This window comes from Odocoileus virginianus, chromosome 6 (genome assembly GCF_023699985.2).
Source record: "Odocoileus virginianus isolate 20LAN1187 ecotype Illinois chromosome 6, Ovbor_1.2, whole genome shotgun sequence".
NCBI lineage: Eukaryota > Metazoa > Chordata > Mammalia > Artiodactyla > Cervidae > Odocoileus > Odocoileus virginianus.
In genome coordinates this window covers 74167907-74183118 of record NC_069679.1, presented here as the reverse complement: position 1 = coordinate 74183118, position 15212 = coordinate 74167907, and the positions used below count along the sequence as shown (strand labels likewise).

Genomic DNA, 15212 nt, shown 5'->3' with positions numbered 1-15212 from the left:
ATTCATTTACACGGTCTATGGCTGTTTTCCTTGGCAGAGATGAGTAGTTACCACAGAGCCCTATGTACAGCTTGCAAGGCCTAAAGTACTTACCTTATGGCCATTTACAGGAACAGCTTGCTGACCTCTGCTCTGATTCAGAACTGTGTTTTTTATAAACTGCTCATAGTTTCAATTTTATCTTATTTTGTTTACCATGTTCTCTATCAAATGACTGGATCATACCTATTTCCTTGTACCTTTGGCCCTGGAAACCTCTGCCAATGGCTCCAGGTGACTTTCCTCTCCCAGGTCCATATTACAGGACCAGTCTTTTGTATGAGTGATTCAGTAACATGGCAATTTCTAGACTTATGATTGAAATGCTGGACAGAGATGAGGATCAAAGCTTACACTGCATGAATAGTTAGAGATGCCCATTTCCAAACTCATATCCTGAATCATTTTTCCTTCCTGAAAGCTTCAAAAAACTAAGTGCAAAAAGGATAGAGAACTTCCTTTGAATGCAATGCAAGAAAGGCTGCATGATTTTTCCAACAATATTTTTAGGAGATCACTATGAAAGATACTGTCCATGTATAATAGTAGACTAGAATACAGTATAGTATGTGTGTGTATTAGTCACTCAGTCGTGACTAACTCTTTGAGACGCTATGGACTGTAGCCCGCCAGGCTGCTCTGTCCATGGGATTCTCCAGGCCACAACACTGGAGTGGGTTGCCATTCCCTTCTCCAGGTGATCTTCCCTGCCCAGGGATCGAACCAGGGTCTCCTGCACCGGAGGCAGATTCTCTACTGTCTGAGCCATCAAGGAAGCCCCACAATACAGTGTAAGGTCCCTTTTAATGTCCTGTTCCATAAGCATATTTCTCCTGTGAATGAATGCTAGGTAGATCAGATTTCAATTCTATCCACTGCTCTCAAACAGGAGCAGGAAGTGGCAACCCACTCCAGTACTCTCGCCTGGAAAATCCCATGGTCAGAGGGGCCTGGTACGCTACAGTCCATGGGGTCGAGAAGGGTAGGACACGACTGAGCGACTTCACTTTCACTTTTCTCTTTCATGCATGGGAGAAGGAAATGGCAACCCACTCCAGTGTTCTTGCCTGGAGAATCCAAGGGATGGGGGAGCCTGGTGGGTTGCTGTCTATGGGGTCACACAGAGTCGGACACAGCTGAAGTGACTTAGAAGCAACAGCAGCTCTCAAACAGGCAATTAACCAAACTGTTACTTATATCAATGGCTATCTACACTTTAGCAACTTGAATCCAAAGTATAAGAAGTTCATCAGAGAAATCATCTCTATCTAAAGGGGTTAACCCAAGGACAGACATATAGGACACACGGAGAAGGCAAACCATGTTTCAGGCAATCATTTGGCTGTAATGTATAAAGGTCAGGTCTAGTATAATCACAAGGTGAGCTAAAAGCATAGGCTTAAAAATCTAATAGGGCTTTGCTCTTTCTGTGGAGTATTTCTAAAAATCCTCTGAAATAAAGTGCTCTAAGTTACTAAATATTCTTCATGTTAGAACATTTAATAACTTATTTGCTATTTTAGTAGTTATAAACTCTTCAAGCTAATAGAATGTAGTTTCTTTCACTCTCCCACAGCCCCAAACTTCACCCCTACTCATTTTTACCTAAATCAACTGTGGATTAGAAGAACAGGGGGAAAAAATAAAATGATGTTATAAACATATATAAAATTATGATAAATGATGTTCTGTTCCCTCTCCAGGAGACACGAGATTAACTCCCTTCTTGGGAGTTCTGACTTCTCCCTAAAACAGGTATTCTGACAGATTCTAAAAAACATATTTTCCATATACTTCATAGTTCAGTGAAACTAGGTCAGTATAATCCTCAGTGAAAAAAAAAAAAATCCACACAAGAATAGCAGTACTCTGAGTTTTCAAAGGAATGTGAGTTGCTGGAAGCTAATCAAAAGAATAAGAAGGACTTAGAAATGAAGCAGTTTCTAAAAGTGAAAATCAGCAAAACTGTCTTTTTCCTCAAAACTTTCAGTGCTCTGCAATCACCTCCTTTTTTTTTTTTTTGAATCATCCACCATTTCAGGGTATGGGAGCATTAAAAGGGACCAACTGTCTAGATTCATTAGAGCCACAGATTCTACTCAAATAAGGGAAATACGACTATGTACATTTCCACTATCCAGCATCTGATTAAGTTGGCATTCTTAAGTAATCCGAACTGCATGGGGTTCAGAAGTTTAAAAAGTTTTAAGAAATTTACACAGATTAAAAACAAACAAACAAACAAAAAACCCCCCAAAACTAAGATATACTGTGGGAAAAATAAAAAATAAAAATGGAGTTGTTGCTAAGAGTGTTCTCTAAAATGAAGCTAGGAGGCCACTGAGGAAGTGGCTTGCACATCTTAGCAGGAACGGAATTTGAACCTCGACTGCTCCTTGTCTTAGCACAGGCATCCAGAACATCTGCCCAGTGTTCCAGAAACTCAAGATGCTTAGGGGACCCTTATCCTCTAAGATAACTTGTGACAGTCTATTTATTTATTGGTCCCTTACCCTAAAATGACTCATAACCACCTATCCTTTAAGGACAAACATTTCCTTCCGTGTGTCAGGGTTGCACGGAACAACTCTAACCCTGTGGCTTTGGCCTTGAGCCCCTGATGCTTTCTCTTCCTGGGAATAATCTTTCGGTATTACCCAAATCTGTCTCCTGAACCGGAATCCTGCAGACCCTGAATGAAGCTCTAGGGAATTCCCTGGGGTGGAGGGGGTGGTACCTAGTGATTGAGTCTCCCTGCTTTCACTGCCATCTCTGATCAGGGAACTAAGATCTCCAACAAGCCAGGCAGTGCAGCCAAAATGGGAGAAAAAAAAAGTTCAAAAACTGGCCTAAATGTCTCTGCTATCCCAGTATTATTTTTATTTATTAATTTTGGCTGCAGTGGGTCTCCATTGCATCACACAGGCGTCTTGTGTTGTGGTGACGTGGTTCTTTAGTTGTGGCACAGGGCTGTCTAGTAGGCTGAGTTGCTCCACAGGAGGTAGGATCTTAGTTCCCTGACCAGGGATCAAATCCACATCCCCAACAATGGAAAGTGGATTTTTCACCACTGGACCACCAGAGAAATCCTCCACAAAGACTGTTTAAATAAGGAAATTTCTACATGACAGAGGGTAGTGGGATGATGCTGTAGTCCAGCTTTACAGGTAAGAACTCAGAATTTTTCTCCAGTAAAAAAAGACTTCACAAACGCCTGCACTTATGATTTCTTGATTACAAAGAATTAACATAATATACGGGCTTTCCTGGTGGCTCAGACAGTAAAGAATCCGCTTGCAATGCGGGAGACCTGGGTTTGATCCCTGAATTTCGAAGATCCCCTGGAGGAGGGCATGGCAACCCACTCCAGTATTCTTGCCTGGAGAATCCTCATGGGCAGAGAAGCCTGGTGGGCTACAGTCCAGCAAAGAGCTGGACATGAATGAGTGACTAAACACAATATAATATACAGATTATACTACCACAGAAAAAGATTTTCAAGTGATGAATGATACTGAAAAAAATAAAAATTCCTATGGACCCGGATGGTAGTTGAAAAGACAATAAAGATAGCATAATAATTGTTTTATTAGAAGAAAAAGAAAACTTTGGGAATGTTACCTTTGAGTGAACACTAATTTTGCACAAATTAATGCATACTACATAGTACATTTTTATAAAAGCAAATGAGAAGAGATTAAGACAATAAATTTCTTCACATAAATATCAGGGAAGCTCACAGAACCAGTATGGATTCATCCAAGCAGAATATGAAAAACATGGTGAAGAAAAGTGAAAGTCACTCAGTCATGTCCAACTCTTTGCTACCCCGTGGACTATACAGTCCTTGGAATTCTCTAGGCCAGAATACTAGAGTGAGTAGCTATTCTCTTATTCAGCGGACCTTCTTGACCCACGGATTGAACCAGGGTCTCCTGCACTGAAGGCGGATTCTTTACCAGCTGAGCCACAAGGGAAGCCCATGATACCAGGGGAAAATGTGGTAACTGATTCTAATGGTAATCCCAAATCATCAAGAAAAATTTAAGTCTTCATGACCTGATTTTTTGCGTGTGAAGTCATTCTTTCTCTGTAATTGGGGCCACACTGATACATTAGTGCAATATGCTTATATAATTTCCTTACACGATATACTCAGAAGTTTGTCATTATAGACAGTGAGTAGGGAATCAATATTTCAGTAGCATGTAAGTTCCACTGCAACCAGAACTTTTGTGTCTATTGTCACGTCTTTGTGTACAAACTGTTAAACCAGAAGACCAAAAACCTAACAAGACCATTTCCTGTAAGAATTTGAATGTTATTCATTTCTTGAAAATCTTGACAGGCCATGAAGGATTAATGTGTGCTTTTATAGACCAAAAAATTATTTTAAAATGCTGGCGTTTAGGTATCTGGGAATTAGATCCTTTGGGAAATCATTGAACAAGATCAGGCAACAGAAAGGGTAAATATTACAAAAGAGATTTTTGTGCTGAAACTCTGAAATGAAGGAAAGGATGTTAAAACTGGTTCAGCATCACCTTTCGACAAAGCCAATGGATGGCGTCAGAACATTACTTCCCTGTTTGCAGGTTTCCCCATGAACCAACCATTCAAGCCATGCTGGCACTGGTAAACTTTTGAGAGACTATTTCCACACTTCTCATGAACTTATTAAACCAACAGAAGGAAGCTACTAGCACACGGAAAAGCCTTATTTTGCATTACCTGGTGCCGCGCTCGGCTCTGGTCCAGAAGCTGCCGGGACTGAAGCTTTTGCTGCTCCAGTTGCTGAAGGGCAAAGTGTAGCTGGTAGCTGCCCGCCGTGGGGTGGTACTTGTGCTGGGGGACCACCCCTGTAGCCTTGCTGTACGCGTTGTTCTCGACCTCTCCCTCCCAGGCAAAGCCACCTGTCTGGAGGATCCTGAAGAGAAAAGAAAGCAGATTTCTTAGAGTGGTTGTTGTGTGAACAATGAAGGCAAGGAGAGAAACACCTCTGTTATTTTTCCTTGATAGAACTGAACATAGTCTGGAATTACAAATCTGACTTGCCTACCAAACCGCAGCCCCATGAAGACACAGGTGGGTGACTCTGCTTTCCATTCTATTTGCAGCGCTTGTCCTAAGCGTTGGCACGGACTGTTAAATAATTAAAATAGCCATTTTCACTCCCCTGTAAGGAAATGGCAATCCACTCCAGTACCTTGCCTGGAAAATTCCATGGACAGAGGAACCTTGTAGACTACAGTCCATGGGGTCGCAAAGAGTCGGACATGACTGAGTGACTTCACTTCTAATGGCCAAAAGGACCCGTCAAGTGGAGCCTTGAGAGCTTCAAATGCAGGAGGGCAAGTTACTTTACAGCGACAACAGACGCACAATCATCCTAACAGCGATTTCAAAAGCATATGGGTGAATGATACAAGATTGCTGGTTTTCCTTAGCCACCTATCGCAACATATCTGCTTATATCTCATATCATGGGACAGCATAACTGGTGTGAGAAGATACATTTTTTTCTTATTCTGAATTCATCTCATCTGGATTCCCGGCCACACTGACATTTAGCTTGCACATATTTAAGACATTATTGCTAGATGAAATAAGCCAGCCAGAAAAGGACAAATATTGCATGATCTGTCATACATTAGTCAAATTTATGCAGACAGAAAGGTGAAGAGTGGTTGTCTGGGGCTGGGGAGACAGGGATGGGGAAGATACTGTTTAATGCGTATTTGTGTTTTAGCTTGGGATGATGACAAAGCTTTGGAGGTGGATGGCAGTGATTGTTGCACAACGTTGTGAAAAAGTGAAAGTGTGAAAGTATTAGTCCCTCAGTCGTGTCTGACTCTGCTACCCCATGGATTGTAGCCTGCCAGTCTCCTCTGTCCATGGAATTCTCCAGGCCAGAATACTGGAGTGGGTTACCATTTCCTTCTCCAGGGGATCTTCTTGACCCAGGGATCAAAACTGGGTCTCCTGCATTGCAGGCAGACTCTTTACCACCTAAACCATCAGGGAAGCACAACACTGCAAATGCACTAAATGCCATTTAACTGTACACTTAAAAGTAGTCAATACATATTATTTTAAAATAATACATATTATTTTACCACAGTTTTTTTTTTTTCAAAGGTCTCCATTTATTTTTAGAACAGTCTTATTTGTAAATCCTTCCATCTCCTTAACACTTTTGGCTATTCAACTCTGAACCATCTTTAACCACCTAGTATTTTTTTTTTCCTTTTCCTTTTAGAATTACAGTGACCAGAAAATTGTACACAGAAGAAACATGAAGAGCCTCAAGGTGAGGTACCTTATCCCAAAACCTTGGTGAATGGGGCTTAGAGAAATAAAACAGTGTCTAATTCAAGAAACCTATTCATAGTGATTTAAATCATCATGTTATTCTTTCCTTTGTAAATATCCTTTGCTGTTAATGGTCATTTCAGTGGCAGAGATGCAACAACACTGGGGTGAGTTGACGCAGATCTTCCTGAGTCCTGACCTACCGGCCACCCGGTTTTAACAGTCTGGGTCCTGGTGACCCCAACAGAGCTCTGGGTGGGGGGTGGGTGGTGGGCGGGAAGCAAAGTGGGTTGTCTGCCAAGGCCAGAAGCCCACACCCCTGTCTTGCTGGGGACCTCTCTTTTCCTCTCTCACGGCGTGGTCATTCCGGGTTTGGTTTCGCTACCCCTCAAAGACATTCCAGACACCTTGTTAAGGGAAAGTCTGTGTAGTGTATTCTGAAGTCCACGGATGAAAGGTTTTCTACTCGCGTGATCTCACCTCTGATATGTCACACCCCTTGCACACCTCCCTCCCAGTTGGGCTCCCACTGTGCAGGGCAGCTGCACAATCACGCACTTTCAGCTAATCTTCCTGGAGAAAAGCGCCAGAAAGCTCAGAGCTTACTTATTATTAGCTTGCTTTCCTTTTTTTTTTTTGACATTGGATCTTCCTGATCCTCCTGAATTGCCTCAAGGTACAAGTTGCTAGACACGATCTTCCCCAAGGGGCTTCTGGAGATGTGGAGAAATGTGGAGACCAATGATCCTGCGTAAATAAAAACTCCAGTATGTGGATAAAATGTTAATGTTATTCACAAAGCAAAGTATTGAGTGGGAGTCAAACACGAGTTCCAGAGTTTGGAAGGGAGGGGCCAGAGGAAAGACTATCTTCTTAGTGGGGGAACAGAAAAGCTCACTCAAGAAGACACAACAAACAGCGAAGGGAACTGAGGGAGCTCTGAGTGGAAGGGAGGGCAGTGGAGGAAGGCATCCAGGTACGACGAGAAGCAGGAGCAAGCCAATTCAGTGAGCACAGGGGAAGAGACAGAGGACGCTGCAGGAACTGCCTGCTGAATAACTGAGCTCCCCATGACAATTAAGGCAGGAATCTGAATCTGGAATGAAATTATCACTTATGATAATTGGACCAAAGGTCAGACAATTCATTGATTGTGATTCTGCTTCCATTCCTGGTCTGCTGGTTACAGAAGGTTCCAGCCACAAGAAGCAGTCCAGACTTAGGGATTCAATACTAAATATAATACTATTGTTATATAAACAATAGAGCTTGTATTTCAGAATTCATCTTATGGGCTAGCTAAATTGGTTTTATTTTCTAAAAATTGTTTTAGTGTCTTCTCTGGTGGGCCAGCGGCTAAGACTCCGTGCTCCCAAAGTAGGGGCCCAGGGTTCAATCCCTGGTCAGAGAACTAGATCCCACATGCCACAACTAAGAGCTGGCACACTACAATTAAGATTCTATATGTCAAAAAAAAAAAAAAGATTCTATATGTCACAATGAAGATCGAAGATTCTGCATGCCGCAACTAAGACCTGGGGCAGCCAGAGAAACAGACAAATAAAATATAAAAAAAAAATCGGTAACAGCTGGTTATGCCTGGAACCAGTGCTGTTATTATTATAAAAAATGCTTTAATAACAAATATTCCTAGCAGGCATTGACTTTAATGTCTTCTTGTAACCAGAGAGTCTTATTTGGAGATGACCAGGGACAGAGTCTCAGGTGTATGGACATGAAGCAAGTGTCTGTCGATGTATAAGGGCCAGGACAGTAGGTAAGAGAAGATCAGATGAGGGCCTTTGGATAAGAGAAGCCTTATACAGCCGACTGCACCCACATTGGGCAGGCTGTAATGAGATTAACTTTTAAAGTGAAGGCTGTTTTTAATCTCATCAATAACAAAAGCACAGTCTCCAACTCACAAAAAGAAGTTTTTGCAGTAAGTAGAGGTTTTTGGCAGAGAGGAAGGCGTTTTCACAGTGCAGCCCTGGGTGTGTGTACGAGTGCTCTGCGGGGTAAGGCAGTGTGGTGAAGACCACGAGAGACCTGCCTGCTTTGAATGCTAGTGGGTGCTACTCAGACCACAGCATCTCACAGTTAAAGCACAAGACTTCGGGGTCTGCAATATGCACATGTTGCCATCACTGACATGGAGGATGCCAGCTACATTGTCACTTGGGTTTGACCCAAGTGAGATTATATATCTACATAGTCCCTTCCATGGCAGCTACGAGTTTCTCAAATACATTTCCTCAGTTCAGTTCAGTCCAGTCACTCAGTCATGTCCAACTCTTTGCGACCCCATGAACTGCAGCACACCAGGCTTCCCTGTCCATCACCAACTCCTGGAGTCCACCCAAACCCATGTCCATCAGGTTGGTGATGCCATCCAACCATCTCATCCTCTGTCATCCCCTTCTCTTCCTGCTCTCAATCTTTCCCAGCATCAGGGTCTTTTCAAATGAGTCAGCTCTTTGCATCAGGTGGCCAAAGTATTGGAGTTTCAGCTTCAACATCAGTCCTTCCAATGAACACCTACTTCCACCAAAATTTTGAGATTCAGTTATTCTCTAAGGTTCAGTTTTTATGTTATTCTTTGCTCAGTACTAAAATATTATACATATTCCCTATAAATAACTTCCTTATACTTTTATGTTATGGAGTAGGATAGACAGAGTTAAACGACTTAGCTGTGAGAATGCTCTGTTGGACATTCGGTTTGAATTCAGAGATTCAAAGTGAACTATGCTGTATTTTGCCCTGACTACCTATGTAGCTAACAGCCAACAATATAGCAAATTTCTCTAAACCATGCTTTCTTTTATTAGCCTAGTCATTTAGAAGGTTGTCTTTCTTACTTTCTTTAATACACTGTAGCACTGCAGGACTAAATGTTTCTCATCATCACTGCCTTCCTGCAACATGCCCCACCCCTCCAACTTCTGACCAAAAGGGCTGTATCCTTCCCTTTGGTTTAATGTCTGTTCCATCAAATGGATGCTGGTTGTCAGGACCTCAGAGGAAACTGGTAAAATACACAGGTCTTTAGCAAAGCAAAATCTCCTGAGCAGGCTGTTGCCCTCTTCATAAAGATATGCCTTCAGTGTCACAGTTTCCCAAGAATAATATGATGTCTCAAAAGAGTATATAGCGTAGGGATGAAATGGAGGAACTCGACAGTTGTACAGACAATTGTACAAACAGTTGTGATTCCGCAGTCCACTTCCCCAGTTCCTTCCACCAATCCAAACAAAACCTGAGCAACCATGTACAAAGACGCCTCTGTCCTCTTGAGGATGTTGGCAAGTGTGCTTTCATCTGTCCTGATAATGGGAGTGGGGTATTACTGACATTTAATAGGTAGAGGTCAAGGATGCTAAATGCCCAAAGATATCAGGGAAGAGTCAGCCCTGTGCTGGGAAATTATGCCACTAATGCTTCTAATGAGAAACAATGTTAAGACTGAAGGAGGTGCTTTTTGGAAAAAATCTTACTATTTCTTCACAAGAAAGAATATCTACCCACTTCCATGACACTATACCCACTATAGACAGTGGAATATCTATCTATGGAATGTACAGATATTCAAGGACAGCAGAGGCTACATTCTCTTTGCCTACAAATTTTCAATCTCAAAGTAGTCGCGGCACACAGTAAGTGCTGGAAAGGTGCTCCAAATGCCAAAAATCCTGCAAATGAGGGAAGAGCTCCCACAAGCTGTCCCAAAGCAGTGCTGGCCAGGGATTTCCCTGGTGGTCCAATGGCTAAGACTCTGCACTCCCAGTGCTGGGGGCCCAGGTTCAACCCCTGATCAGGGAAAGAGATCCCACATGCTGCAACTAAGAGTTCACATGCTCCAACTAAAGATCCTATGTGTCACAACTAAGACTGGTGGGGCCAAATAAATAAATATATTAAAATGAATAATTAGAAAACAAAGTGGTACTGGACAGAATAAGGATGCTACATGATCAGAGAGGCATTACAAATAGTGGTGGGGAACCCCCTTGGCTATGGGGGTTATTTTCAAGGGCAAAATTGGTGTGATTCTGCATGGAATGTTGTGTGTCCCATTCCTGATCCTTTCCAGGGCAGTTGGGGTTGGGTCATATTTACAAAGACCAGATGGCTGAGAAGAGAACAGACAGGGCACACTACTCTGGCTTTTATTACATCCAACTTCTCTATGGTTTATTATTCTTAAACTCTAATCTGTAAAATGGGGATATGATAATAGTACCTATTAACATTTCATAGGGTTATCACGCAGATTAAAGAGCTAAGACAAGTGAAAGTATAGGCACACAGGAAGAGTTCCAAAAATATATCACCACTATGACTACTACCAGTATAATTATTCTTCTCCCTCCTAAACAATTCCATTTCCCTGCTGCCCTATAGTTCTTTGAGGTATTATAGTATATAGAAACATAAATTTGATCATTTTCCATCAGAGGATTCTGTGTTACAAAGTTAGCACAATCTAGTTATGAGTATTCATTGTGAGGTCAAAAGTGCTCCAAGTTATTAATACTAAAAAGGAAAGCCTTGATGTACAGTGCATCCAAAAGATTATTATAATTGTATTGCAATTCCTTATGTTGAGGACTGAGACAAGTTATTTGGGGAGGGATGGATCCATCTCATTTTCAATCTACTAAATAGTGAAGGTAGGGAGACTCGCCTGGTGGTCCAGTGCCTAGGACTGCATGCTCCTGATGCAGGGGGCCTGGGTTCGATCCCTCGTCAGGGAACTGGATCCCACATGCTACAAAACTAAAACCTGGTGCAGCCAATAAACAAATAAAAATACTTAAAAAAAATAGTGAAGGGGGACCTATATAATCTACCCTTTTAAGTAGTCAGTTTTTTGCTCAAACCTACTTTCCAATCCTACATCAAAGCCAGTCATCTCAGAGACTGCAAGTTTGATCTACAAGCAGCCATCGGTCTACCTTCTACTCTTCACTGGTGATCTCAAACAGAGGACTTTCTGTTTATACTGCCTGTTTCTGTCCTAACATTCTCCCCAGTTTTCTAACATGGTTTCCATCCATGTAAATATAATGGCTTCCTTTTTCTATTCTAGATGGTGGTCAAGGGATAGCAAAAGTGAACTGGACAGGCCTCTGGGGCTCCTTAAAACTCATGATCACAAAGGGGAGTCCTACCCTCCACTTTCAGAAATAATGAAATAGCTCTCTATTTTATCATAGCTCCTGCATTCAGCATCTTGGATATAACCTCTCTTGTAAATAAATGAAAGGTAAAAAAACAGAAAACATTTAAAAGTTTCTGATGGACTTCTGCTTCTGAGCAAGTAGAAAGTCACTTATACCTTGACAAAAATAATAAGCTGAATACACTGCTAAATTATACTTATTTCAAAACCAACAAAATGCTGAGGATCAGTAAATCTAAATGAATATAACCACAGGAATTGATGAGCTCTTCGATTTTAGACAGGATGGTCCCTGGGAGGAGGAAAAATGGAAAGTGGCAAAGATGGGACCTATGGCTCTACCAGCTCAACTTCTGACAAGCTTGTAACACCTGCATGTGGTATGTGATTTCAGAAGCCCTAGCCACAGAATGAATCTGTATCCACCCATCAATTCTTTCATCAGTTTCATGGGGACACAGAAGGCTTGGGAGGGGTGGCGGTGTGTGCAAGGACTGATTAAAGCTCCTTTCAGAGAAATGATGGATATTATTCTTTGACCTTGACCAAAAGTAGTATAGTCTAAAAGTTAGTAATGTAGAATCTGAGACCAAATCAATGAGCTTTTCATAGTCTGTTGATCTATCTAGCATTTTGAATGGATTTTTTATTCATACAAGATTTTTGTAATATACAGCATTAACCTTTAGAAATACTGGCTCACAGAGTTATGCAGATCTTCCAAATGTAGACATATTTCATTACACATATTAAAAAACTGTATTTGTTAGTATCATTCCAATCTCACCAAAAAAAGTCTTTAAGTTTTAGGAAGGTGTCATATTCATAGTGCTCAATATCAGTTTTTCAGAATTTTTTGCACAAAAAGATCTTACTGATAATCCCATTCTGCCCCCCAAACCAGCCAGAAGTGAAACATATCTAAAGTTACAACAAAGTCCAGACCTGGGTTAATTATCAAATTGGCTAACCCCTTCTCCCTCTGCCTCCTTTCCATACACTGGAAACCTGAGAAAAAGATAAGCATGTTTTTTTTGGGGGGTTAGGTGTAAATATTATTTACTTACACCTATGGTTTGACCTAAAATGTCCAGCATACAATTAATAATTATAAAAGGCATACAGAAGCAAGAAAACATGACCTGTGAGAGAAAAGAGTCAGTAGAAGGACATAGAGAGGTGGTACAGATGTTGGGCTTAGCAGACATGGACTTCAAAATAACAATTACAAATATGCAAGAGTATTGTGTAAAAGATGGGCAACACCTATAAACAGATGGAGGATTTCAATAGAGAGATTAAATCTGTAAAAAAAAAAAAAAAAAAACTGAACAAGAATCCTAGAAATGAAAAAAATATAAAATCAGAGATGAGGAGTACATTTGAAATATTTAACAGCAGACTGGACACAGTAGAGGAGAGTAATATGCACAAAATTGAAATCCCAGTAGTTGAGGATAGAGGATGGGACAGGAGAAATATTTAAAGAGATTAGGGCTGGGAATTTCCAAAACTGATGGTAGACATTAACCTACAGACCTAAGCAGTTCAAAAAACCCCCAAGCAGAATACATACAAAGAAGCCCATACCCAGGCAGATCATAGTCAAATTGCTGAAACAAATCTTAAAAGCAGCCAAGGTGGTGAGGTGCTTGGTGGTAGTAGTATTATTACATACAAGGGAACAACAATGCAAATGATTAGATGATTTATTAAAAAATGACAGCCAGAAATGTTTAGTTATCTTTAAAGTGCTGAAAGGAAAACAAAAATTACAAACTGCCAACCACACTCTCAATCAATTCAATCTATTTGATAATTATGGAAAACTATACCCAACAACTTCAGAATGTGTATTCACGTACATGTGGAACATACATCAAGACAGTCTAAATGCTGGGTCATAAAACAAATCTGAATAAAAAGGAAAAGATGAAAATCACGTAGAGTATACTCTAACCAGAATGGTGTTAAGAATCAATTAGCAACACACACACACACACAGAATCAATTAGCAAAAAGATATCTAGAAAATTCCCAAATATTTGGAAGTTAAATAGCATACTTTAAATAACCTATGGATCAGAGAAGAAATCACAAGAGAAATCAGAAAATGTATTGAACTGAATAGTAATGAAAACACAACCAAACAAAATTTGAATTGCAGTGAAAAGAGTCCTTAGATAGAAATGTATAGTATTAATACTATACTGATTTTACACATTGATATGTAATGTAAAATCAATGTCCTAAGCTGCCTCTTTAAGAAGCTAGAAAAATAAAGCAAGTTAAACATAAAGTAGAAGAATAAAAAATAAAATAATAAGAGCAGAAGTTAATAAAGTAATTAAACAAGGAAGCCATTAGACTGAGGTGGCATTAATGCCTTGGCAGTCAAAGTAAGCAAACCAAAACCCACACTGGAGTCAATGCACTGACATTTGAGAAAATGCATTTAAGAACAACCAATCATCAACAGCCAAGTAGTCTTTTTCCAAGTAAGGCAACCACTTAAGCTACAGCCAAATAATTTGCTTACTCTGCTTAAGAGTCTGCTCTGTTACAAAAAAAAAAAAAAAAAAAGTTTTCCCCTTAGTCTTTGCCAGTGAAGCACTCCAAACCATTTTCAGTTTGAGTGAAAGTATGTTAGTAGCTCAGTCGTGTCTGACTATTTGTGACCCCACGGACTGTAGCCCACCAGGCTCCTCTGTCCATGGGTTCTCCAGGCAAGAGTACTGGAGTGGGCTGCCATGCCTTTCTCCAGGGGATCTTCCCAACCCAGAGATCAAACTGAGGCCTCCTGCATTCTAGGCAGATTCTCCACCATCTGAACCACCAGGGAAGTCCATTTCAGTTTGATGCTGCCCCATTAAATTCAATATTTGTTCAAATGAACTCTTTGAAAATTTATTAATAATGTACTTTTAACACAATGAAATAGAAAATGGGCAAACAGAAAATACCAACAAAATCAAAAGTTGCCTATATGAAGAGAACTGAAAATTGATATCCAAGCAATCATAAGGGAAAAATACATATATTATTAACATCAGGAATGAAGAAGGGGAACATCATAGAATACAGATATCAAAAGTATAAGGCGATATTATGAACAACTCTATCAAACATTCAATGACTTAAGATAAACTGAAAAAATCCTTGGAAAGAAATCCTTTTTGAAAGGGACATGATGAGAGAAAATCTAAATATATAAATTTGACTTGTAGTCAAAAAACTTCCTAACAAAGAAAACTTCAAGTTCAGATGGTTTCAATGAATTCTATCAAACATTTAAAGAAGAAATAATTTCAGTCTTTCACAAAATCTTTCAGTGAAGACAAGGGAAAACTTTCCAACACATTTTATGATGTTAACCTCTCTCTGATATAAAAAAAAACTTGACAAAAACATGAAAAGAAAATTACAGACCTATACACCTGATGAACACACACACACACAAAGTTTTAATAAAATATTAGCAATTATAATCAACCTATCTGTCTCATATACAGGATATATATTATGACCAAGTGGTATTTACCACAAGAGTGATTTAAGGTTAAAAAAAAAAATCAATCATATAATTTACCACATTAATAAAGAAGAAAAGTCATATGAGAATGTCAAAATGCACTGGACAAAATTTATTCATGTCTATTCACGACAGAAACTCTCA

General features: G+C 40.2%; 1 protein-coding gene across 14 annotated transcripts in view; it reads right to left on the bottom strand.

The window, feature by feature from the left end:
* TTLL5 (tubulin tyrosine ligase like 5) overlaps positions 1–15212 on the bottom strand; it is a 315511-nt gene that overhangs the window by 94635 nt on the left and 205664 nt on the right. For all 14 annotated transcript variants that reach the window (XM_020875764.2, XM_020875763.2, XM_020875766.2 and 11 more), the window contains one exon: positions 4771–4966. In XM_020875764.2, coding sequence (XP_020731423.2) covers positions 4771–4966 — 196 coding nt within the window. The remainder of the gene's footprint in view (positions 1–4770; positions 4967–15212) is intronic.